The sequence below is a fragment of the Chiloscyllium punctatum genome, chromosome 38 (assembly GCF_047496795.1).
Source record: "Chiloscyllium punctatum isolate Juve2018m chromosome 38, sChiPun1.3, whole genome shotgun sequence".
Lineage (NCBI taxonomy): Eukaryota > Metazoa > Chordata > Chondrichthyes > Orectolobiformes > Hemiscylliidae > Chiloscyllium > Chiloscyllium punctatum.
Window position 1 is genome coordinate 43,092,570 of NC_092776.1, and position 23,625 is coordinate 43,116,194.

The window sequence follows — 23,625 nt, forward strand, 5'->3', positions numbered from 1 at the left end:
AAACAAAGAATTTTGAGTTCAGTGATCCTTCTTTGGAGGAATTCTGTTTTCTCTCTACAGATGCTGCCAGACCTTCTGGGTTTCAACAGCAACTTCCATTTTCATTTATATGGCTGGTCTGGTTATATTTCAATAATGATATTGCCTTTCAATGTCATGGAGTAATGATTAGATTCTCTCTTGTGGGCAATGATGTTTGGCTGGCACTTGTGTGGTGAAAATAGCATGATACCTATCAATCCAAGCCTAAACAGACTTCAGGTCTTGCTACATGCATAATTCTGGGGTTTTTTTTCAGACTAATATTGGAAAGATACTGAAAACAGAATCTTACCAAGCTCTGGATGATAAGGGTTATGGTGAGAATAGCAGTAAAATCAAGCAAAGTGTACATCTCGATGACAAGATCTTCCTGCAACATCCACTCCCTTTTGCTCAAGGGGCATGATAATGATTCTCACCAGGGAAAATAGTAAGTTTTTTTATTCACTCTCAGGATATGGACATTGCTGACTAGGCCAGCATTTTTTTCCCATATCTTGGTGTCCTTGAGAAGGTGATGATGAGCTGTCTTGAACCACTGCAGTTCATGTCTTATAGATAGACCCATAGTGCTGTCAGGGAGAGAATTCTAAGATTTTGACCCAATGATGCCAAACGGTGAAATATTTCCACGTCAGAGTGGTGAGTGGCTTGTGTGGAATTTGCTGATTGTGGTGTTCACATGTATTTACTGCCCTAGTCCTTCTAGATAATAGTGGTTGCAGCTTTGGAAGGAGCTATCTGAAGATATTTGGTGGCATTCTGCAATGCAACTTGTCGATAGTACACACTGTTGCTACTTTGCACTGGTGGAGGAGGCTCTGAGTGTGGATGTGGTGCCTGTTTGAATATGGACCCTCTGTTCTGAAGGATTTAATGAAGGAAGAGTTTGTTTGTGGAAAATTGCATATTGTTACAATTCTTCTTACCTACCATTTATCTTGCTCTACATGCAGCTCTTTGTGGACGTCGATCCTCAGGTGTCAGAACTTGCATCTTTTGGAGGTGGATATTTAATTATTCTGCCACTCCACATACACACTGCTGTTATAGAACATCAGTGGTAGAAAGATTGAATATTTGTGCCTGACATGCCAATCAAGCTGCTGCGTTATCTTGGATAGTGTGAAACTCCTTGAACATTGTTGGAGTTGCACTCACCCAGGCAAGTGGGGTGCAATCAATCACACTCCTGACTTATGCTTCATATTTGCTAGACAGGCTTTAGGGAGTCAGGAAGTGAGTGCAGTGTTCCTAGCCTCTGACCTGCTCTCATATCCACTTCCCTTATATGGCTAGTTCAATTCAGTTACCGATTGACACTTTATTGCTTTTAACCAGCTTGTTACCAGCCTAAATGCCATGTGCGGTCATCTTTTCAAACTCACCATACAAACTAACCATCACAAAAACCAAAGTGGGCTCTTTTTGGCCATTGACAAGGTGGAGAGCAGGGCACAATCCATCAGCACCTGCCACATCACAGACATTGGCACTCCCTTTTCTGGGAGGTGTTGCCACTATCCTGGCATCCTCCAATTTAATGGCACTGTGCTCAACAAGGACAGATTGTTTGAGGAGGGCATACTGGCAAACAATAGTATACAGTTGTATCGACTACAGAAAATGCAAAGGGAAAGGAACCTATTACATCACTTTTACCAAACTATCTACAAGGGCTACATCCTTGTTTTCTCATTGTGCTTTCAACATGCTTGTCTTGCCCTGCTCAGCCACACCTTACTTTGCCTTGACAATTGGCAGTCAATCAAGCAGGCAGATGACTATGCTGTTCAGCAATACTATTTCAAGCATGGATACATCTTGTCACATGTCAATCTGCCACATTACTCTAGCATTCACACAACATGGTTTCAGTGTTCAAGCCAGATATATTGCATCAAAAGCAAACTATGCAACATGTCTGAGTGTCTTAGGGTAGTAGTCTTCAGCAAACTCAATGGAAGCACTCATTAGTCGGGGGGGGGGGGGGGGGGGGGGGGGGGGTGCGGTGAGGGTGATGGTCCTGTACAGTTAGTCAAGGCTAACCTCCTTTACCATTACCAAGTTTTAACCACATTAGGAGTCTGGAGCGGCATTGCACAAGGAATCTTATGTATCCATGCTGTAGGGAGTGGGCGCAACAAAGATAGTGACAATCACATGAATGATGAAATACAAAGGTTTATGAAATGTTATAATGAGTTACATGCTATTGTCTGCAAAAGAAACTTTATTTAGAAAACATTTTCATGTTTAAACTATGGACACAACAGAATATGGTAAGCAAACTATTTACATCAGTTTTAATAATCAACAAACTACTATCACCTGCTCTTGAAGTTTTTTATCCTGCTGTCCCTTTGACCTCACTGCACTTAGCCCCCCTGCACTGCAGTTGTGGTGGAGGAAGTTTGTTCCATAGTGAAGTCAATTGAAGATATATATTTTGACTTCAGAGGCATTTGGTTCTAGGCAGACCAGACATGCTGATGGGCTTCTTGCAAGTGGTATGTTGACTCTCCTCAGATGGAACTTTCAATACACTTGTAGTTGGGTATGATCCAGAGAGAACTGAAAATGTGTTGCTGGAGAAATGCAGCAGGTCAGGCAGCATCCAAGGAGCAGGAGAATCAACGTTTCGGGCGTGAGCCCTAGGGCTCACGCCCGAAATGTTAATTCTCCTGCTCCTTGGATGCTGCCTGACCTGCTGCGCTTCTCCAGCAACACATTTTCAGCTCTGATCTCCAGCATCTGCAGTCCTCACTTTCTCCTCTATGATCCAGACAGTGCAATGATGGAGGATCCAGTCACTGCCACAATCTCCTGAGTGGAGACTGTCGAGGAGCTTATATATAGCTCCTGGCTTCTCCTCCAAATGGGTGTCTCATTGCAGTGCCCTGTTTCTATGTGCACAGAGAGTACCTTGACTACAGTCCCTCTCCCGTTCTCAATTGATCCTTCCCTTGAAAATATCGTTCTCCCAGATCCAAATGATGTCGTGCTTTAAAATAAATCAGTTTCTTGAGGCTTTCTTGAGTTAACAAAGAGCGAGTTCATTAATTATTAAACACAAGAAGTAGTATAATTGCAACATACATCACACAGATTAGAGGTAAGTCCATAAAGTTAAATAGCAGAATTATGGATCAGCTTCTGAATTGTTCATGAGGAACACATACAGTAGTTGGACACTGAAGCCATTGCAGTGAAGATTACTGGTAGCATTGACATTGGTAGCTAAACAATTAATTTCAAGATTCTTAGTATTGCAGATTGGTTGCGATTCTGTTGTTTTGATTCTTTTCAACTGAGACTGAGTTCCTGCATTCAGGGCAAGATACAATCCTTTTGTTGTCTTCTTTCCATTTGTCTTGCTTATTAACTGGCTGATTTAAGGCACTCACACTTAAAGAGTTCCTTTCCCTGCAACACAAGTGATTAGGGGATAGTTCTTCAGCTGCAACCTTCACAGCATCCTAATGCACAACCTAAACGCTATACATACAAAACCTCAATCCCACTAGCATACCCCACTAGAGTGAAACTGATTTTTAAAACACCTCTCCATGTGTATTCTTCAAAGGGAAAAACAAAAAATGCAGTTTGGGACATAATCTACATAAGCATGAGTTATGACTTGCTGTTAAGCAAAGCTTGTCAGCCCTTTGTTACTTTCATAATCACGAAAATTCAGAGTCCAGTCTATTTTGACTGCCATTTCCACCCTTGAAGAGTTGTTTGAAGTTTCCTTTACATCTTTAGGTATGGGTTTCTCTTTCCAGACAACCAGTTACTTCACATCCACAACCATTCTTGGCCTCATCAGTTCTTTTTTAAAAAATACATTTTAGAGTTGAAGTTAAAAAGTCTATCACATTTTAGGGTTCTGACCCATTGTCTTGACATAATACAAAGGAAGGTGTTGTTGAATTTAGTAAGTCCAATCAATGGTACCTGATAAAAGCAAATTACTGCGGATGCTGGAATCTGAAACCAAGAGAGAAAATGCTGGAAAATCTCAGCAGGTCTGGCAGCATCTGTAAGGAGAGAAAAGAGCTGATGTTTCAAGTCTAACTGACCCTTTGTCAATGATACCTGATGCTCTGCATTTTCACTTGTTGTGAAATAAATGTGTTCAATTAACCCTATCTGATCTCATCTTACCTGCTTGCCTTCCTGGCTCAGCTTCAACAAGTTGAAATAGGAAAGGTGAAAAAGAAATAAACATAGTTCACATCACAGGAGGGTACTGGGTTACATTGTTGTATGGATTGTGCAAAAGATTGGATATGAAGACTCTCTGTCCAGCATATTATAACTGAAAAAATATTGAAAGTTAAATTCTAAACTATTAACATAACCAAACAAACACCAATGAGAACTTCCACACAAAGGGAAAAGACATAGCATACAGAAAAAGGTACAAAGTTAAAAATCACAACACCAGGTTATAGTCCAACAGGTTTAATTGGAAGCACTAGCTTTTGGAGCGCTGCTCCTTCATCGTGGAGTACACAATTGTAAGGCATAGAATTTATAGCAAAAGTTTACTGTGTGATGTAACAAAAATTATACCTTGAAAAATACCTTGATTGTTTAAGTCCCTCATCTGTTAGAATGGCCATGTTAGTTTCACTTCTTTCATATGTAAATCACAAAGTTTTTTTTAAAAGGTTACATTCTCAAAATTCCTTGGCCTCTATTTTTTTGCCCTGGGTGTCCGCATAGCACCAAAAAAAGGCACATGATCTAGTTCTGCAACCAATCCTGGTAATATACTTGGACTAAGTGACAGACACTGCCAAAGCATTTCAATATGAGCTAAATTATACTTGCAAATGTAAATAATAATACTTACAGCGCCATATTGTTAAACTTGCCTTATAACTCTTACGAGAATGATAATCATATTTTCAAGACAGACCTAGAACAAAACAATTTAATAAATTGTAATGCAATTAAAAATTCAATATTCATTTCTATTAGGTTTATTTGTTCACTCAAAACAGGGAACTGCTGTAAAAAATACTCAGTAACCTAATTTGAGCAATTTTCATAAAACATGACTTCAACTGAAAGCTAGAAGATCAAAAGTTAGTTATTTCAAAAAATGATTTTTGCTCTTATTTCTGTTGAAACACTCTCATTCATAAAGCACTTCGTCAACAACAAAGAAAAAGGCCCTTTGGCCCATCATGTCCATGCCCAATAAAAACAATCATTTAACTATTCTAATCCTTTTTTCCAGTATTTGGCCCATAGCCCTGTATGCTTTGGCATTGCAAATGCACATCTAAATACTTCTTGAGAACCATCTGCTCCAGAGTCCCAGAGATATACAGCACACAAACAGACGCTTTGGTCTAATTCATCCATGCCAACTAGATATCCCAACCTAACCTAGTCCCATTTGCCAGAACTTGGCCCATATCCCTCCAAACCCTTCCTATTCATATACTCATCCAGATGCCTTTTAAATGTTGCAATTGTACCAACCTCAATCACTTCATCTGGCAGCTCATTCCATACATGCACCATCCTCTGCATGAAAATGTTGCTCTTTTGGTCCCTTTCATATCTTTCCCTCTCACCCTAAACCTATGCCCTCTAGTTCTGGACTCCCCTACCCCAAGGAAAAGACTGTCTATTTATCCTATCCATGCTGCTCATGATTTTATAAACCTCTACAAGGTCATCCCTCAGCCTTTGACACTCCAGGGAAATCAGCCCCAGCCTTTTCAGCCTCTCCCTATAGCTCAAATCCTCCAACCTTGACAACATCCTTGTAAATCGTTTCTGAACCCTTTCAAGTTTCACAACATCTTTGCGATAAGGAGGAGACCAGCAGTACACGCAATCTTCCAACAGTGGCCTAACCAATATCCTGTACAGCTGCAACATGACCTCCCAATTTCTACACTCAATGCTCTGACCAATAAAGAAAATCATACCAAACACTGTCTTCACTATCCTATCTACCTGCAACTCTACTTTCAAAGAGTTATGAATCTGCACTCCAAGGTCTCTTTGTTCAGGCAACACTCCTTAGGACCATACCATTAAGTGTATAAGTCCTGCTAAGATTTGCTTTCCCAAAATGCAGCACCTTGCATTTATCTAAATTAAACTCCATCCGCCACTCCTCAGCCCATTAGCCCATCTGATCAAGATCCCACTGTAATCTGAGGTAACCTTCTTCACTGTCCACTACACTTCCAATTTTGGTGTCTTCTGCAAAGTTACTAACTATACCTATGTTCATATCCAAAACATTTATATAACATTTATGAACAGGCTAATTGAAAATATCTACACAGTTGTTTCCTATTGATGGAATTACCTTTTAAAAATATCCTGATTACCAATGTCGAAGTGATGCTGTCACTTTTCAAGTAAAATGTCACTCTTCATTAGTGTTCACATTGGAAAAGGCAATGTTAGTGAGAACATGGATATACATGCTACAAGATTAGATGGGATTGAGGTTGACAAAGAGGAAGTTTTAGCAATTTTGGAAGATCTGAAAATAGATAATACCCCAGAGGCCAGATGAGATAGATCCTTGGATTCTCTGGGAAGCCAGGGAGGAGATTGCAAAGCCTTTGGCTTCGATCTTTATATCATCACTGTTGACTAGAGTAGTGCCAGAAACTGCAGGATAGCAAATGTTGTTCCCTTGTTTAAGAAGGGGAATTGGGACAACCCTGGTAATTAAAAGACCAGTGAGACTTACTTTGGTTGTGGGTAAGGTATTGGAAAAGGTTATAAGAGATAGGATTTATAATCATCTGGAAAGGAATAATTTAATTAGGGATAGTCAACACGGTTTTGTGCCTCACTAACCTTATTGAGTTCTTCAAGAAAGTGACAAAACAGGTGAATTAAGGTAAGGCAGTTGAAGTGGTGTTTGTGGACTTCAGTAAGGCGTTAGATAAAGTTCCACATGGTAAACTATTGCACAAAATAAGAAGTTTTGGGATTGAAGATGATTTGGCAGTTTGGATCAGAAATTGGCTAGTTGAAAGAAGACAGAGGATGGTGGTTAATAGGAATTGTTCATTCTGGAGCTCAGTTACCAATGGTGTGCTGCAAGAATCTGTTTTGGGGCCACTGCTGTTTGTCATTTTTATAAATGATCTGGATGTGGGCATAGAAGGATGGGTTAGTAAATTTGCAGATGACACTAAAGTAGACAGAGTTGTGGATAGTGCCAAAGGATATTGTGGGTTACAGAGTGACGTAGATAAGATGCAGAGCTGGGCTGAGAAGTGGCAAATGGAGTTTAGTGCGGAAAAGTGTGAGCTAGTTCACTTCAGAAGAAGTAACAGGAATGCAGAGTACTGGGCTAATGATAAAATTCTTGGCAGTGTAGATGAACAGAGAGATCTCGGGGTCCAGATGCATAAATCCCTGAAAGTTGTCACCCAGGTTGATAGGGTTGCTAAGAAGGCATATGGTGTGTTGCTGTTTATTGGTAGGGGGATTGAGTTTAGGAGCCAAGAGGTCATGCTTCAGCTGTACATGACACTGGTAAGGCTGCACCTGGAGTATTGCGTGCAGTTCTGGTCACCACATTATAAGAAGGATGTGGAAGCTTTGGAAAGAGTTCAGAGGAGATTTACTAGGATGTTGCCTGATATGGAAGGAAGGTCTTACAAGGAAAAGTGGAGGGAACTGAGGCTGTTTTCATTGGAGAAAAGAAGATTGAGAGGTGACTTAATTGAGACATATGATAATCAGAGGGTTAATTAGGATGGACAGTGAGAGCCTTTTTCCTCAGATGGTGAAAGCTAACATGAGGATACATAGCTTTAAATTGAAGGGTGATAGATTTAGAATAGATAACAGGGGTAGTTTCTTTAGAGAGTAGTAGGGGCATGGAACGGCCTGCCTAAAACAGTAGTAGGCACACCGACATTAAGGGCATTTAAATGGGTATTGGACATACATATGGATAATAATGGAACAGTATGTTAGATGGGCATCAGATTAATTTTGCAGGTTAGCACAACATTGAGGGCTAAAGGGCCAGTACTGCACTGTAACGTTTTATGTTAAAGGTTGCTTGTATATTTGTACTGCTGATTTAGTAAGTAACCAAGAACAAAAAAAAAATTGAAATTCCCAATCATTGATATCACCTTAAATAAATGCAGAAAGTGCTGAAAAACTGAGCAGTGCTGGCAGCATCTGGGGACAGAGAAAAAGAATTAATGTTTTAAGTCTGACATGACTCTTCTTCAGAACTGAAGGAGAGGAAGGGCTATAAAGAAGGTGCTGCTCCTCCAGCAGGTCTAGGATGGAAATTTAAGCATGAGAGCAAATTGGTGCATTGAAAAGACAAACAACTGAAAGGTTGAAGTCATCTTTTTTAAACAGGCTGAGTGGAATTGTTCTGTAAAGTCAATCAATTTAATCTCACCAACATGGAGCAACTTCATTATGAGTAGACTACATTGACAGAAGGACAAGTAAATCGCTGTTTTATTGGAAGATGTCTTTGGAGCCTTGCATGCATATTACACCTGTGATTGCATGGGAAAGTGGTGAGATGGGTGAAGAGTTGGTGGGAATGAACCAAGCTGTCATGGAGGAAACAGTCCTTCTCAAATGTTGATAAGGAGAGATGTCGTCTTTGGTTGTGGCATCCTGCTGGAAGGGACAGAAATTGGAGAGGACTATCCTTTGAATGCAGAGGCTATGGTGTGAAAAGAAGAAATAAGGGGAACCTTCTCATTGTGGCAGGAGGGAGGGAAAAGGGTAAATGTAGAAGTACAGAAAATGGGTCAGACATAGCCAAAAGCCTACCATTAACAGTTGGGGAATATTGGAACAGACGCAATGGAGATTTGAGAAGCTGGAAAAATGGAATGGAGTCCATGCAGGAAGCAAGGTGTGAGCAGATACAGTTAAGATAACTTTGAGGCATTTGCCAAGAAGATTAATAATGGCAGAGTGGGAAAGATTGTTAATTGGACTTTACTGAAGCTATTGACAAGGTTAGATTCCCTACAGTGTGGAAACTGGCCCTTCGACCCAACAAGTCCATACCAAACCTCCGAAGAGTAACCCACCGAGATTCATTTCAGTACATTTACCCCTGACTAATGCACCTAACATTATGGGCAATTTAGCATGGCCAATTCATCTAACCTGCACATCTTTTGGAATGTGGGAGGAAACTGAGCACCCGGAGAAATGCCACACAGACATGGGGAGAATGTGTAAACTCACTGGTGCTGTGAGGCAGCAGTGCTAACCACTAAGCCACCATGCTATCCCAAATGATAGACTTGTAAAGTTAGAACACATGGGATTCAGGGTGAACTTGCCTATTGGATACAAAATTGGCCCAACGGCAGGAGATAAAGAATGATGATAGAGGGTTGTTTTTCAGACTCGAGGCCTGTGACCAGCAGTGTTCCACAGGGATCAGTGCTGGGTCCACTTTGTCATTTATATAAATGATTTAGATAAGAATATGGGGTGAAGAAACTGGAAACTGTGGAATACAACACATCTTGAACTCGAAGCGTTAATTGTTTCTGTTTTCACAGACGCTGTGAAATTTCCAGAGGTTTTCCATCACTTTGCTTTCAGTCAAACTCGAACTTCTGTAGTTCTTTGCTTTTATCAACATCATCAGTTGTTCAAGTGACACAGAAAAATGTTAATTTGTTGAGGCATTTTTTTCTCACCTGTATAATTTCTTGTTGATTAAAACTTAAATTTGGCTTGGATACTGTCTGACACAAAGGCGAGATAAATCGATATTAAAGAAATTTTTGGTCAATAAAAATACATTTCAAGAGGATAGTGGAAAGGAAGATAGGCAGGTAGGACAGGTCATGAGGTTGGAGCTGGGGTGAGCTGTTGAAATCCACATTTATCCCAAGTGGTTGCAGGATCCTAAGGCGGAATATGAGGCAATCCTCCTCCAGGCATCAGTGGTAACAGTTTGGTGGTGGAGGCGGCCCAGGACCTGCACGCCCTTTATGGAGTGGGAGGGGGAGTTGAAGTGTACAGTCACAGACGGCAGGGATGGCAGGTGCGGGTGTCCCAGAAATATTCTCTGAAATGATCTGCAAGTGGGTGTCCTGTCGAAGGTGAGGACAAGGCGGGGGGGTTCTGTCCGTGTTGCATTGGGAAGGGTGGGGTTCAAGACCGTGAAGCGGAGGAGTGCCTTTCCCACGTGACTGACTGTGCCCTCCAGCGCGTCTTCGCCACTTCATGCAACACTGCCCTTGAATCCCACCCCTCCCAACCCAACGAGGACAGAATCCTTCTGGTCCTCACCTTCCACCCCACATCATCCTCCGCTACTTCTGCCACCTACAAACAGACTCCACCAAAGATATATTTCCCTCCCTGCCCCTATCAGCATTCAGGAGAGACCATTCCCTCCGCAACTCCCTCATCAAGTCCACGTCCACCCCCACCCCACACCCCACTCCTGCTACCTCTCTCTGCCACCACAGGAAGTGCAAAACCTGGAGCCACACCACTCCCCTCACCTCCGTCCAAGGCCCCAAGGGATCCTTCCACATCCATCAGAAATTTATCTGTACCTCTACCAATATCATCTGCGGCATCTGGTGTGGTCTCCTCTACATTGGGGAAACAGGACGCCTTCTTGCAGGTCATTTCAGAGACTGAACACTTCAACTCTTCCTCCCACTCCATCAAGGTCATGGGCCTCCTCCACTGCCAAACCATTGCACCCAACACCCAGAGAAGGAATGCCTCATTCTGTGCCTTGGTATCCTGCAACCACAAGGGATAAATGTGGATTTCAACAGCTTCTTTTGTTTCCCCTCCCCCCACATTATCCCTGTCCCCAAGCCTCCATCTTGGTACTGCCCTCCGGATCCATCCATCACTCCCCGCTCTGACCTATCACCCTCTCCCTCACCTTCATCCACCTATCATTTTCCCAGCTACCTTCCCCCCAACCCCACCCCCCTCCCATTTATCTCTCAGCCCCGACCCACAAGCCTCATTCCTGATGAAGGGCTTATGCCCGAAATGTTGATTCTCCTGTTCCTCAGATGCTGCCTGACCTTGCTGTGCTTTTCCAGCACCACACTCTTTCCGTGAAGGCACTGTGGATATCCCAGGAAGGTCAGCTGCTCTGGTGCTGCCTGAACCTGGATGAACTTGAATTAAGTAGCTTCTCTTCAAAGAGCTTTTTTTATATAGGAACTTGAATTATGAATTAAAACAAAGGGGTTTGATTTTAAGCAATGCATTTTTAATTGGAAATTGTTTTGCACAGTCTAATTCATTTCAGATACTTGAACTAAACAACTTCAAACCAAGAGGTATAGCCTGAGTGTATCAATGTTAGGAGGCAATTTCAATGATTATTCTTCCAGTTTATAACAAAATATTGGGTAACAGTTGAAGCAATAGATTTACAGAAACCTCATATGAATGTTACATCACCAGACTTGTCCTCCCCAGTTTACCATTATTGTGTATCCACCAAATAATAAGAAAAAGTAGGATATGTGCCAGTGATAAGTTTTCCATAAAATGCCTCACTACCCTGTGTCCTAGAATTAATCATCTTCAGCTGCTTCATCAATAACAATTCCTGTCTCATAAGGAGAGAGTGGGGAGGTTCACAGATGATTGTACAATGTTCACTTATAATGGCTCAGATACTGAACCAATCAACATCCAAATGCATGTTTCATGGGTGCCAGCCCTCAGCTCAAGACTTGGATCACTAGATCCTAATATATAAACAATGTTGGATGAAAATGAGACTTGAGACACTATTACATACCTCATAACTTGAAAGATGGTAGGACTTCTGTCATTCTCAGTGCTAATTCACATGAAACATTTGGCTCAATATAATACCTTTTAGTTCATGTCAAGGATTAAATTTTCAGTAGCTTAATGACAGAATTATGTTAGATGTCAAGAGATGTTTCCTTTCCCAGATAATAACAGATCACTAGAAAAAGCTGTATCAGGCAAAAGCCCTTCATCAGGAATGCCCAAAATGTTGATTCTTCTCCTCCTTGGATGCTGCCTGAAATGTTATGCTTTTCCAGCACCACACTCTCGACTCTGATCTCCAGCATTTGCAGTCCTCACTTTTGCCCACTAGAAAAGGCTGCCTGTTAGCATGATGATTGCCAATTCACAGAATGCTTTCAAGCAAGAGCTGGACATGTTTACGTCTGGGGTGGAGATACAAAAGGTATGTACATTATGAGAGCCAGAGGAGTCCTTTGGATGGATTGTGATTGCCAAGATGATTTTTGAAGAATTTCTGAAATCGTAAACATACATATACTTGGACCAAGCGACAGCCACATATATTTGGTTCACAAATAGAAAATTTTCCTAACCAGCCAAGCCTTCAAAATAAAGTAAATCTGGAGAGAACGTCAGCAACTTGCTTCAAGAAGTTTGGAGCACTACCTTCATGGGTGTGTAAATTCCAACTGATGTCATCAGGTGCGCCTTAATCAGTGTAAAATCTGATCTAGGACCAGTCCAAGTGTTATGGCTATTCATCACCTTCATGGTGATAGTTTACAATGCAAGGGCAGTTCAGGTTACTTTTTGGCTGGTTCTCTCACTTGCTCAATTATGTTGATAGTAAGCTAAAAGAAAAACTAAGTTCACTGTACAAACATACCAAACAGGAACAGAAGTAGACCATTCCAATCTGTCAGCTTGCTCCACCATTCAATAGATGGCAGTTGATCTAATGATATTTCAAATTCCAAAGAATCTATCTTCCCATCTTAAAAATATTCAATGATCCCTGCCTCCACCACCTTCTAAGGCAGAGTTCCAAAGTCTCCATTAGAAGCATGTCTTTTAAAATTGTAGACTGCATGGAAGAAAAACTGTTTTTAAAAACAAGGATCTACAGGATGGCTGCATAATTTCACAGCAAGGAACTTGATACCTATTGTGATATCTGTGTTTTTTTTGTGGTTCTGAGTTCTATCAGGGTGCAGATGTTCAAGAGCCAAGGAGCTGTTTATAAGTGAGTCTTGATTGGCTCTCAGCTAACTGAGCAGGTTGGAATCGTAACAACAACACACAAAAAGAAAAAGACTGGTGAGTGTGTCATTATACTCCTCAGCAGAACTTGTTTTCCAGAGGAAGAAATCTCAGTTTAAACTTGAAAAAAAAAGTTACCTTTTCTGTGGCAATTGCTGTGAGCTATGACTTTTAAATTGATAAATCAGAGACATTTTCTTTGTGAACCAGTCAGTTTGTACTTCTTACAAACCAGTGGAATCTTCCAAAGTAATAATTGGAAACCAAGAGCCTGGCTGCCTGAATCTGAATCATCTTTACAACAGAATTGGGAAGCAAAGACCACTGAACTAATTTTTCCACTTTTTCTCTACCTCTGCCAATATCTATTTTCTCTATTTGTTTAATCTGTGTGTGTAAGGGGCAGTTTATAAAGGATTATAATTCCACTTAATAGTCATGTTAAGTGGAATGCTCCAAAGGTTTACTTGTAGCTATAGTCAAATTATTTATTATAATTAATTATTCTAGTTTAGCACAGAATCCTGGTCGGTGCAGGTAAATTGGCATTTGTATGTATCTTTTAAAAAAAAATTAGTATTTGGCAGAATTCCAACAAGGTGAACACCAAGTTTTGTACTGCACTTAAGACATGGCATTGGAAACAGCAAAGGATTTCGCCAGGTGACTGGCAGCCTTAAAGGAAATTTCAAAATCAAGGTTAGTTGACTTGGTAGGGAAACTGGAGACAGCATTGCGTGGCAGGGTGGTCACAACTGGGAGTTAAATATCAAGCAGTATCAGACTGCCCAGAAGGACAGACAGGAAGGAACGGGTGTAGTGTAGCTCTGATATTTAAGGATGACATCAGGGTGGTAGTGAGAATTACTATAGGTTCTATGGAGAAAATGTTGAATTAAAGTGGGTGAAAATTAGTAGTAAGGTGAAAAAGTCACTAATTAGCATAGTGTATAGGCCACCAAATAATAATATTTTGGTCAGCAGGCAATAAACAAAAACAATTGATGCATATAAAAATGCACTGATTGGGGATTATCATGGGGGATTTTAATCTACATGTTGATTTGTCAAACCAAGTCAGGCAAAATAGCCTTGAGGAGCAGTTCAGAGAATGTATCCACGATAGTTTCCTCGACCAGTATGTAATGGAACATTCAAGGGAGCAAACTATCTAAGCTCTGGTCCTGTGTAATGAGACAGGAATAATTCATGATCTCATACATAGGGATCCTCTCAGAAGGAGCAATCACAGTATGGTTGAATTTAAAATACAGGTGGAGGGTGAGAAGATAAAATCCAAAACCAGTGGCTTGTGCTTAAACAAAGGAGATTACAACTGGATGAGGGAAGAGTTGGCTAAGATAGTTTGAGAGCAAAGACTATGTGGTGGGGCAATTGAGCAACAATGGAGGACTTTTAAAGTGATTTTTCACAGTTCTCAACAAATATATACAATAGTGAAAAAGAAGGACTGTATGAAAAGGAATAATCAGCCACAGATAACTAAAGGAAATAAAGGAGGGTACCAAATTGAAAGCTAATGCATACAAAGTGGAAAAGATTAGTGGGAAACTAGAAGATTGGGAAATCTTTAAAGGTCAACAGAAAGCCATGCAAAAATATATAAAGTAAGGTAATATGGATTATGAGAGTAAACTAATTTAGAATATAAAATCAGAGGACAGGAAAAATTTCTAGCTGTAACAGGTTGCTCCTTTGAGGTATTGTGCTTAGTCACAAAAAAACACATCCAGAAACCCTAGCCACTCTCCCCTGCATCAAAGACATCTCTGAAATGACTGCCAGACTACTCAGACCCCTTGGCATCATAGTAGCCCACCAACACACTAAAACAGCAGCTAATGAACTTGAAATTCCCTATACAGACAATGAGCAAAACTAACATCTTTTACAAAATACCGTACAAGGGCTATAACAAACACTACATTGGACAAACAGGCAGAAAACTAGCCACCAGGATACATGAACGCCAACTAGCCGCAAAAAGACATGACTCACTCTCACTAGTATCCTCATATATGGATGAGGAAGGACACCACTTCAACTGGGACAATACATCCATCCTAGGACACACATGAGAACTCCTAGAAGCATGGCATTCTAACCAGAACTCTATCAACAAACACATGGAATTGGACTCCATCTACCACGCCCTGAGAAAAGGAACAGGAAGTGACTTCACCACAGGAAATGATATAATCAACCCAAAGAACCCCAAACATATCAAGAGAAAGCAGGACATTTCAGCATTGCTTTGTATGAGGTCTATTGAAGATGTTACCTAGTAAGGTAATGAAACCTTTCAGTTTAGTGAGCAAACCTACATCCAAAACCTCAACCTGAGCTACAAATCTTCTCGAAGCTTGCTAATACAGTTACATAGATGGGTTAACTCCAGGAAAGGTAAGAGAAGTAGGCAGTTAGTGCAGGAGTCTTGTGTGGCTATCCACATTTCAAACAAGTATGCTGTTTTGGAAAATGTAGGGGATGATGGATTCTCAGGGGAATGTAGTACAAACAGCCAAGTTTCTGGTATTAAGACTAGCTCTAATACAATGAGGGGTATGCTGGGTTCCAAGAGATCAATTGTGTTAGGGGACTGTCTAGTCTGAGGTACAGACAAATGCTTCTGTGGCCAGCAGTGAAAAATCAAAATGGTGTGTTGCTTCCCTAGTGCCAGGATCAAGAATGTCTCAGAGGGTGCAGAATGTTCTCAAAGGGGAGAGGGACAAGTAGGTCATTGTATACATTGGAACCAACAACATAGGAAGGCAAAAGGTTGAAATTCTAAAGGGAGATTACAGACAGTTAGGCAGGAATTTAAAAGGGAGGTCCTTGAGTAGTAATATCTGGATTACTCCTTGTGCTACAAACTAGTGAGGGCAGGAATAGGAGGATAGAGCAGATGAATGCATGGCTGAGGAGCTAGTGTATGAGAGAAGGAATCACATTTTTGAATCACTGGCATCTGTTTTGGGGTAGAAGTGAACTGTACAAGAAGGATGGCTTGCACCTAAATTGGAAGGGTACTAATATACTGGCAGGAAGATTTGCTAGAGCTGCTTGGGAGGATTTAAACTATTGGGGTGGGGGCCCAGGGTGATAGTGAGGAAAGAGATCAATCTGAGACTGGTACAGTTGAGAACAGAAGTGAGTCAGACAGTCAGGGCCAAAGCAGAGAACAAGGTAGGACTGATAAACTAGACTGCATTTATTTCAATGCAAGAGGCATAACAGGGAAGGTAGATGAACTCAGGAATTGAAAAATAAGAAAGGGATAGTCACCTTGTTGGGATTGTATTATAGACCCCCTAATAGTCAGAGGGAAATGGAGAAACAAACTTGTAAGGAGATTTCAGTTATCTATAAGAATAATAGGGTGATTATGGTAGGGGATTTTAACTTCCCAAACATAGACTGGGACTGCCATAGTGTTAAGGGTTTAGATGGAGAGGAATTTAAGTGTGTACAAGAAAATTTTCTGATTCAATGTGTGGATGTACCTACTAGAGAAGGTGCAAACCTTTACCTACTCTTGGGAAATAAGGCAGGGCAGGTGACTGAGGTATCAGTGGGGGAGCACTTTGAAGCCAGCAACCATAATTCTATTAGTTTTAAAATAGTGATGGAAAAGGATAGACCAGATCTAAAAGTTGACCTTCTAAATCGAAGAAAGGCTAATTAGGCAAGAACTTTCAAAAGCTGATTGGCAAATAGAGTTAAGGAGAATCCAAAGGGATTTTTAAAAATACATTAAGGCAAAAGGGTAACTAAGGAGAGAATAGGGCCCCTCAAAGATCAGCAAGGCAGCCTTTTGCGTGCAGCTGCAGAAAATAGGGGAAATAATAAACTAACATCTTGCATTGGTGTTAATTGCGGAAAAGGACATGAAAGATATAGAATGTAGGGAAATAGATAGTGACATCTTGAAAAATTGTCATATTACAGAGGAGGAAGTGCTGGATGTCTTGAAACGCACAAAGGTGGATAAATCCCCAGGACCTGATCAAGTGTACCTTAGAACTCTGTGGGAGGCTAGTGAAGTGATTGCTGGGCCTCTGAATGAAATATTTGTATCATCGATAGTCACAGGTGAGGTACCAGAAGACTGGAGGTTGGCTAACGTGGTGCCACTGTTTAAGATGAGTGGCAAGGACAAGCCAGGGAACTATAGACCAGTGAGCCTGATGTCAGTGGTGGGCAAGATGTTGGAGGGAATCCTGAGGGACAGGATGTACATGTATTTGCAAAGGTAAGGCCTGATTAGGGATAGTCAACATGGTTTTGTGCGTGGAAAATCTTGTCTCTCAAACTTAATTGTTACTACTTTGATGAGGGCAGAGCAGTAGATGTGATCTATATGGATGTCAGTAAGGGATTCGACAAGGTTCTCCATGGGAGACTGTTTAGAAAGGTTAGATCTCAAGGAATACAGGGAGAACTAGCCATTTGGATACAGAACTGGCTCAAAGGTAGAAGACAGAGGGCAGTGGTGAAGGGTTGTCTTTCAGACTGGAGGCCTGTGACCAGTGGAATGCCACAAGGATCAGTGCTAGGTCTACTTCTTAGATAGGATAGTGAAGAAGGCGTTTGGTATGCTTTCTTTTATTGGTCTGAGTGTTGAGTACAGGAGTTGAGGTCAGGTTGTGGCTGTACAGGACGTTGGTTAGGCCACTGTTGGAATATTGCGTGCAATTCTGGTCTCCTTGTTGCAAAGATGTTCTGAAACTTGAAAGGGTTCAGAAAAGATTTACAAGGATGTTGCCAGGTTGGAGGATTTGAGCTGTAGGGAGAGGCTGAACAGTCTGGGGCTGTTTTCCCTGGACCATCAGAGGCTGAGGGGTGATTTTTATAGAGGTTTATAAAATAATGAGCGGCATGGATAGGGTAAATAGACAAAGTCTTTTCCCTGGGGTAGGGGAGTCCAGAACTGGAGAGCATAGGTTTAGGGTGAGAAGGGAAAGATATAAAAGGGACATAAAGGGCAACTTTTTCATGCAGAGGGTGGTACATGTATGGATTGAGCTGCCAGAGGAAGTAGTGGAGACGAGTACAATTGCAACATTTAAAAGGCATTTGGATGGGTATATGAATAGGAAGGGTTTGGAGGGATATGGGCCGGGTGATGGCAGGTGGGACTAGATTGGGTTAGGACATCTGGTCAGCATGAACAGGTTGGACTGATGGGTGTGTCTCTGTGCTGTACATCTCTATGACTCTGAGATAGTAAAAGTTTTTACAAATCTATAACATTTTTAAAAAAGTGGTTAAGGTAAACATTCCTCATTTGGAGGATGAGAAGAGGGATTCAATAATGGGAAATGAGGAAATGGCCAAGGTGTTGAACAGGTATTGTGTTCATCTTCACAGCAGAAGACACAAATAACTTGCCAGTAATTGATGACAAGGAGGCTTTGGCAGTCGAGGAACTAGAAATTATCATAATCACTAAAGAAGCTGTGTTGGGTAAGCTATTTGGGCTAAAGTTAGACAAGTCTCCTGATGGAATGCATCCCAGAGTATAAAATAGATGGTGGTGGGGAAACTAATATAAGCCCATTAGCTTAACATCAAGTGGGGTACATCCTTGAATCAATAATCAAGGAAGAAATAGTGAAACATCAGGATAGAAATTGTCTCATGGAGCAGATGTAGCATGGGTTCACGTAGGGCAGGTCATGTTTAACTAATTTACTGGAATTCTTTTAACACATTGAGAGCAGTGAACAACCGGGAACCAGTGGATTTGGTGTATCAGGATTTTCAGAAGGCATCCGACAGGGTGCTGCACGAAAGGCTGCTGCATAAGGTAAAGGTGCACAGCATTATGGGTATTGTATTAGCTTTCTCCAGAGTTGAGAAGATTGGCTTATGAGGAGACATTGAGTAGACTGGGACTATACTCATTGAAATTTAGAATGGGGATGGGGGATCTTATAGAAACATGTAAAATTTGAAGAGAATAATACAATAGAATCAAGGAGATTGTTTCCACTGGTGGGTGAAACTAGAACCAGGGGGCAGAGCTTTAGGACTGAGTTGAGGAGGAACTTCCTCATCCAAAGGGTTCGGAGTCTGTGGAATTCCCTGCCCAGTGAAACAGCTGAGGCTACCTTGTTGAATGTTTTAAGGCATAGATAGATGGATTTTTGATCAGTAAAGGAATTAAGGGTTCTGGTGAGCAGGTGGGTAAGTGCAGCTGAGTCTACTAGAAGATTAGCCTTGATCTTATTAAATAGCGGAGCAGGCTCAATGGGCCAAATGGTCTACTCCTGTTTCTATTTCTTACTTTTTAAGCTGTCATTAAAATGTAGAGGTGATAATTGAGGGACGAGCAAAGCACTTTGAGTCATAGATTCATAGAGCTGTACAGCGTGGAAATAGACTATTCCACCCAACTCGTCCATGCCAATATCCTAAATTAATTTAGTCCCATTTGGCCCATATCTGCCTAAACTCCTCCTTTTCATATACCAATCCAGATGCCTTTTACATGTTGTAATTGTACTAGCCTTTGACACTTCTTCTAGCAGCTCATTCCATACATGTACCACCCTCTGTGTGAAAGGGGCACCTTTTAAATCTTTCCCTCTCATCATAAACCTATGACCTCTAATTTTGGACTACCCTGCCCCAGGGAACAGACCTTAGCTTTCACCTTATCTATGCCCCTCGTGATTTGATAAACTTCTATAAGGTCACCCCTCAGCCTTGGACGCTCCAGCGAAAATAGCCACAGTCTATTCAGTCTGTCACTGTAGTGCAAACCCTTCAACTCTGGCAACATCCTTGTAAATCTTCTGAACCCTTTCAAATTTCCCAACATCATTCCTAAAGCAGGGAGACTGGAATTGAATGAAGTATTCCAATAATAGCCTAACCAATGTCCTGTACAACCACAACATTACCTCCCAACTCCTTTACTGACCAATGCACTAAACAATAAAGGCAATCATGCCAAATACCTTCATTATCCTGTCTACCTGTGACTCTGCTTTCACGGAACTATGAACCTGCAGTCAGAGGTCTTGTTGTTCAGCAACACTCGGGAAATGCAAAAGAGTCTAGTACTTCAGATAGTGAAACGTTAGCATGGGGAGATATTCAGTTATAGTTGAAGCAGCTGGACTTTAAGGAGAGAATGAAGAAACTAGAGAGATAGAAGAAAAAGATATGGAAGCAAGATGGGATTAAGAAAACAGAAAATGGAAGTGAGTAATTTAGAATTCACTGGTTTAGCTTTAGTCCAACAAGTTTTGTTAAATAATAATTCTTTACTACAATAAAACTGGTCTGAGTCAGTTAAGTTGGTGGACTGTGCATACCTTTAGAAAACATATGTATGTTAGCTACAACTCAGGAAATAGCAGGGCTGTACAATATGCCAGTGAGTCCTAAAGGTAATAAAAACCCATCTTAAAGGATATATTTTTAAAGGTACTGCATAAACCCATATTGATCACTTTTCTTCTTTGTAAAGCTAATTTCCACTTCCTCACTGTATGTACATAAATTGGGACTGTCCAGAGTTATCACCACTGTAAAGATTCAAGGGCAGAAAAGTGGAAAGAGTTCCTTGCTAGAAATTGTTGAAAGAGACAAAAAACCTGCAGATGCTGGAATCTAATGCAGCCAGGAAGGAGGGTGGAAGAACACAGCAAGACAGGCAGCATGAGGAGGTGTAGAAGTTGACCTTTCGGGTGTAACCCTTCTTCAGGACTTGGGGTGTGCCTCGGGGGAGCTGCAGATAAGGGGGTGGCGGTGGTGCGATGGGGATAGGTGAAGACAGGTAGCGGGTACTTCCCGGCTAGTCAATGGGAGGAATGAATCACGTTAGTGACAGGGAGACGTGGGAGGGGGCGTGACTGGGAAGGGAGGTTGTTTGAAACTGGAGAACTCGATATTGAGTTCTCCAGGCTACTTCACCGCCTTTCCCCAGTCCCACCCCCTTCATCTGCAGCTCGCCCTACACACCCACCTCCGGATCCTGAAGAAGGGGTGACACCCGAAGCGTCGACTTCTCCACCTGCTGATGCTGCCTGCCTTGTGTTCCTCCAGCTTCCGGCTTGTCTACAGTAATTGTTGGAAAGCAATTTACAAAATCCTTTCGATAGCACGGATTTTTTTTTTAAGAAAGGTAATTACTTCAAAGTTAACAGTTTCACTGAGATTATAATCCTTTAAAATTCTCTAAAATGAACTGTTTCATTTGTCAGACCAAGCTGACAACTTCTCAGTCGCTCCGCCACGTTTAGAGAGCAATGTCTAAGTGGCCTAGCACCTTAAACATCCCCAAGTAACGGCGCTGGTGATTCCCCACACACTGAATGAGCAGGAAGATAAATCTTTGTACAACTACAGCGCAAAACCCAGATGGATTACCAAGAAAACGCTAGTTTTACCAGTTTAGACGATGTAAACAGTCCCTCTCTGATTCCGGAAATTTAGCGATTTCCTCCTACAAAATAGAGAGGAGCACTTCATTTAGACGCGGATGGCTGATCGGCGACCCGTAAAAGGATGGAAATACACAACGCCTGACCTCAAACACCAAAAGGAATTAACCAGTAGTCATAGACTGAGTAAAATACCGTACTCCCAAAGGAATGCGAGACCGCAAAGCCGTCCGAGCTTGAAGCCTTGGTAAAAGTAAACCCAAAATGCATCTAACGGTCCAGCTGCTGCTGGTACACGCTCGAGCGACAGATGGGCAAATGGCGCATTACTCGTGCGCCCCATTGTGGTCGCGCGAGCAGCACGCGATCACCCGACCGCCTGCAGCTGACTGAACCGTGAGAAATGAGAATGACAGCTGAGGGCCCAGCTGGCAACTTTGAATGGCAGAGGCAATTTCTGATCAGTTGTTCAGTAGATACACAAAACCGAAAAACGAACTCATTTGACTGATTGCACTAATTCTCCAGATGTGAATCACGAAATATCCTGTCCTCCCTCACCAATATTCTCAATATTCTAACTGGATAAAGATAAATAATACCTTTAGTTTGCGGGGCTTTTCCCTGACTTTTTTTTGATAATGTAAGTGAATGTGGTCAGAAAGGCATCTGCAAATATTTGTTTAATTGGTCAAGTATAATATAGATGATTAGGTTAGTACTGTGTAAATTATTAATGACGATAGTAACAGTAGGTTTCCTTGACTATGTTTAACGTGATGTCATCACAATTCACGGAGTCTAGTCAATGCTGAGCACTGAAAGGGCAATTATCTCCTGATTGTACACCGCTGTGCCACCACATTTGTACAGTTTATTATGTTGGTGTGATAGGACATATCCAAGGATGTTAATACTGATGAATTGACTATAAAGTATGATTCTGCCGGTATGTCCATTGCCAGACTGACACATCTCTCCCGAATTTGGCTCAACTCACAAAGAGGATTTTGCAAGGTGAATAAGCTAGGTATGATATATTAATTCACATCGTTTAGTTTTAAGTTTTATGATCTGTCAGCTTTTATTTATCTTTGCTTGCGCATTGGAAACAGTGGCCCCCACCTCTCCCCACCTCTCCCCACCTCAGTGAGGTTCGGATTCCTCCTACAAAATATACAAGTATCTCATTTAGACACTGTAGCTGATTGGCAACCTTTAAAAGACGTGAGTCTACATTGCCTGAGCTGACACAGCTTAGTACAAGAGTACCTTCGTGGCCACTTCAGAGAACAATTAAGAGTCGACCAACCACCTCAGTTTTGGTCTGGAGTCCCATGTGTGCCATAATCGTTAAGGACAAATTTTCTTCCTTAAAAATACTATAAAAGCAATCGTCTTTTTAAGACAGTTGTTGTTTTCTCTTTTAGTTTTGTGGCATCAGTATTGTTAGTAACACTATTCTGACTGTCCATATGTTCTTGGCTGATAGCCTCTTGGCGCGGGGGCTCAGAATATCCTAGCAGAGTCCACAATAGTTTGGGGGGCCATCAAGAGTCAGCATAGAGGCATAGAGATGTACAGCACTGAAACAGACCCTTCAGTCCAACCCGTCCATGCCGACCAGAAATCAAACAGGTTTCTTTGTGTGTAGACATCAATACGAAATCTGAGATAGCTTGGCACCGCAATCTTATCGATCACTTCAAACCCTAAATTTGTCGGGGGCAGCTTTCTCCACCCGGTTCCCGGTAGATCCTTGCATACCGCAGCATCACATACTTCCTTGTTACAATTAACCTTAATTTTGCAGGTTTGGCTCTGTTTAAAGAGCTCTCTCATCGTTCCAAATCTGATTTTCATTGGGCTCCCTTTAAACAGGTGAGTTTGTAACGAATTACAACGGTTTGTAAATCACAGGAAACCCAGAGATTAGATGTAAATACAATGGTTGAGTTAAAGCAAAATAAAATCGACAAGTTACAAATACTGTCATTTACTTTAAAACAAAGTCTAATTTTTTTAAATTTCAAAAATATACTTTATTCATAAAATAATTTGATGATCTGTACAGTTGGTCATGCCATACATACGTAAACATTTGCATACAGAGATCAGGATTTATCATCAA

At 41.4% G+C, this 23,625-nt stretch overlaps 1 protein-coding gene across 2 annotated transcripts in view; it reads right to left on the minus strand.

Moving 5' to 3' along the window:
- Positions 1-21,810, minus strand: part of LOC140463557 (protein CC2D2B-like) — a 129,838-nt gene extending 108,028 nt beyond the window's left edge. For both annotated transcript variants that reach the window (XM_072557715.1, XM_072557714.1), the window contains exons 1-2: positions 21,690-21,810; positions 21,501-21,556 (exon numbers count right to left, since the gene is read on the minus strand). In XM_072557715.1, coding sequence (XP_072413816.1) covers positions 21,501-21,556; positions 21,690-21,764 — 131 coding nt within the window. In that variant the 5' untranslated portion in view covers positions 21,765-21,810. The remainder of the gene's footprint in view (positions 1-21,500; positions 21,557-21,689) is intronic.
- Positions 21,811-23,625: the final 1,815 nt, after the last annotated feature.